Source organism: Loa loa (assembly GCF_000183805.2).
Source record: "Loa loa unplaced genomic scaffold supercont3.345, whole genome shotgun sequence".
Lineage (NCBI taxonomy): Eukaryota > Metazoa > Nematoda > Chromadorea > Rhabditida > Onchocercidae > Loa > Loa loa.
In genome coordinates, this window is record NW_018108525.1 from 33,518 (window position 1) to 35,167 (window position 1,650).

Sequence of the window (1,650 nt, forward strand, 5' to 3'; positions counted from 1 at the left end):
GGGGGAGGAGGAGGAGGAGAAGGAGGAGAGGAAGAAGAAAAAGGAGGAGAGAAAGAAGGAGGAAGAGGAGGATATACGTTGAAACCGGTATCAGGCGGAAAAAACTTCTTTCTCTTTGATTGCGGCATATTTGATGGGACAGAGAGTGATGAAGAAGACGAAAAAGGTAAATGTTATCGCAATGATTTATTTCTTTTTTAACTTTAGGGAAAAAATAGGAAATCATTTCCAACATTTCGCTATCATTTTGTTATCGTCATCTCATTTCACATATATCTTTATTATCATTATCATCGACATCATCAAAATTATCATCATTGTCATTATTGCGACTACCAACAACAAAATATAAGCCAAATACGGAAATCATCATTACAACTATTCACCTCCATCACTACCACCACCATCATCACCGTTGCCACCACCATCATCATCATCATCACCACCAGTAACTATCATCAGCACAATCATCACCAACAACATTTATGACGAATACCAGCAATATAGGCTAGTCAGTCCAATCATATATACTTTTCTTTCTCATCTTCTTTCGTTTTTTTTATTTGCTCGAATAAATTTATTTTTTTAATTCAGATTTCTAATTTTATGAATATTGTAAAATTAATTATGCAAATTACAAATTATTATGTCATATTTTGAAAAAGGAAAAAGATGAAGAAGAAAATGGAAATATTAATAAGATATAGTAATTAATGAATAGAAATACAATGAATCGAAATGTTACATTTTTCGTTTTTGTTAATTAGTCAAATTATCAAAAGGAAGAATAAATGTGAAAATTTTCCAAGAAATCTTATAATTTATCAATTTTTTTTTCACTTAAAATAATTTTTACCGTTTTCTTTTTATATTCATTGTTTCAGAACAATCGATTATGGCGAAAAAAAAAAATGATTAATTACAAATGGTGGAATATTGTGAAAAAATTGAATTCGAACGAAACTTTTCAATTGCTCTGAGTAAAACAATTCATCATTCCAGCAATTCAAATCAATTTCCGCAACGAAATTGAAAACTTAAATTTTGAATTTTCCTGATACAAGAAAAGGATGATTATGAATGATTATGATGATGACGTATTCATCGGAGTAACTTCAAATTTATCAACAAAAATGCAAAATGAATGTTTAACATCAAATTTACCAGGATATATTTGCAATTCGGATATACTTCAATTTCCAGTAACAAATGATAAAATTAACTTTCATAATGCTAATATGCCGGATGTATCAAAGGAATTACCAAATCCGATCACAATATCAACCATTTCCAATGGATCCTCTGATAATTCGCTTGTTCCTGTAAAATTCGAGGTGTAATTCATTTCTAATTTTTACAAATTATTAAAAAAATTTATTATTCTTAAAAATTTTGATCACACATATGTTAATGGTAATTAATTTTAATTTACTAATGTTAAAACATATTTAGTAAATAATTCCACAATTACATTTGCAATTTTAGTTAATTTTCTTTTCTTCAAAAAATGCATTTTAATTTATTATGAGTGAGGTAAAGAAAATAATAACTTAGAATATAAATTAAAGCTAATATGGGGAAAAGAAAAGAAATTCAGTATAAAATTTGAAATTAAAATTAATTTAAAATTTCATTTCTTTTCTTTTGTTT

General features: G+C 27.3%; 1 protein-coding gene across 1 annotated transcript; it reads left to right on the top strand.

The window, feature by feature from the left end:
• Positions 1–1,060: 1,060 nt before the first annotated feature.
• Positions 1,061–1,340, top strand: LOAG_15366 (hypothetical protein; the record flags this gene model as incomplete). The annotated part of the gene is made up of 1 exon (XM_003150857.2): positions 1,061–1,340. Exon 1 carries the CDS (start codon positions 1,071–1,073, stop codon positions 1,338–1,340), a length of 270 nt encoding a protein of 89 aa, XP_003150905.2. The 5' UTR covers positions 1,061–1,070.
• Between the last annotated feature and the right edge of the window lie 310 nt (positions 1,341–1,650).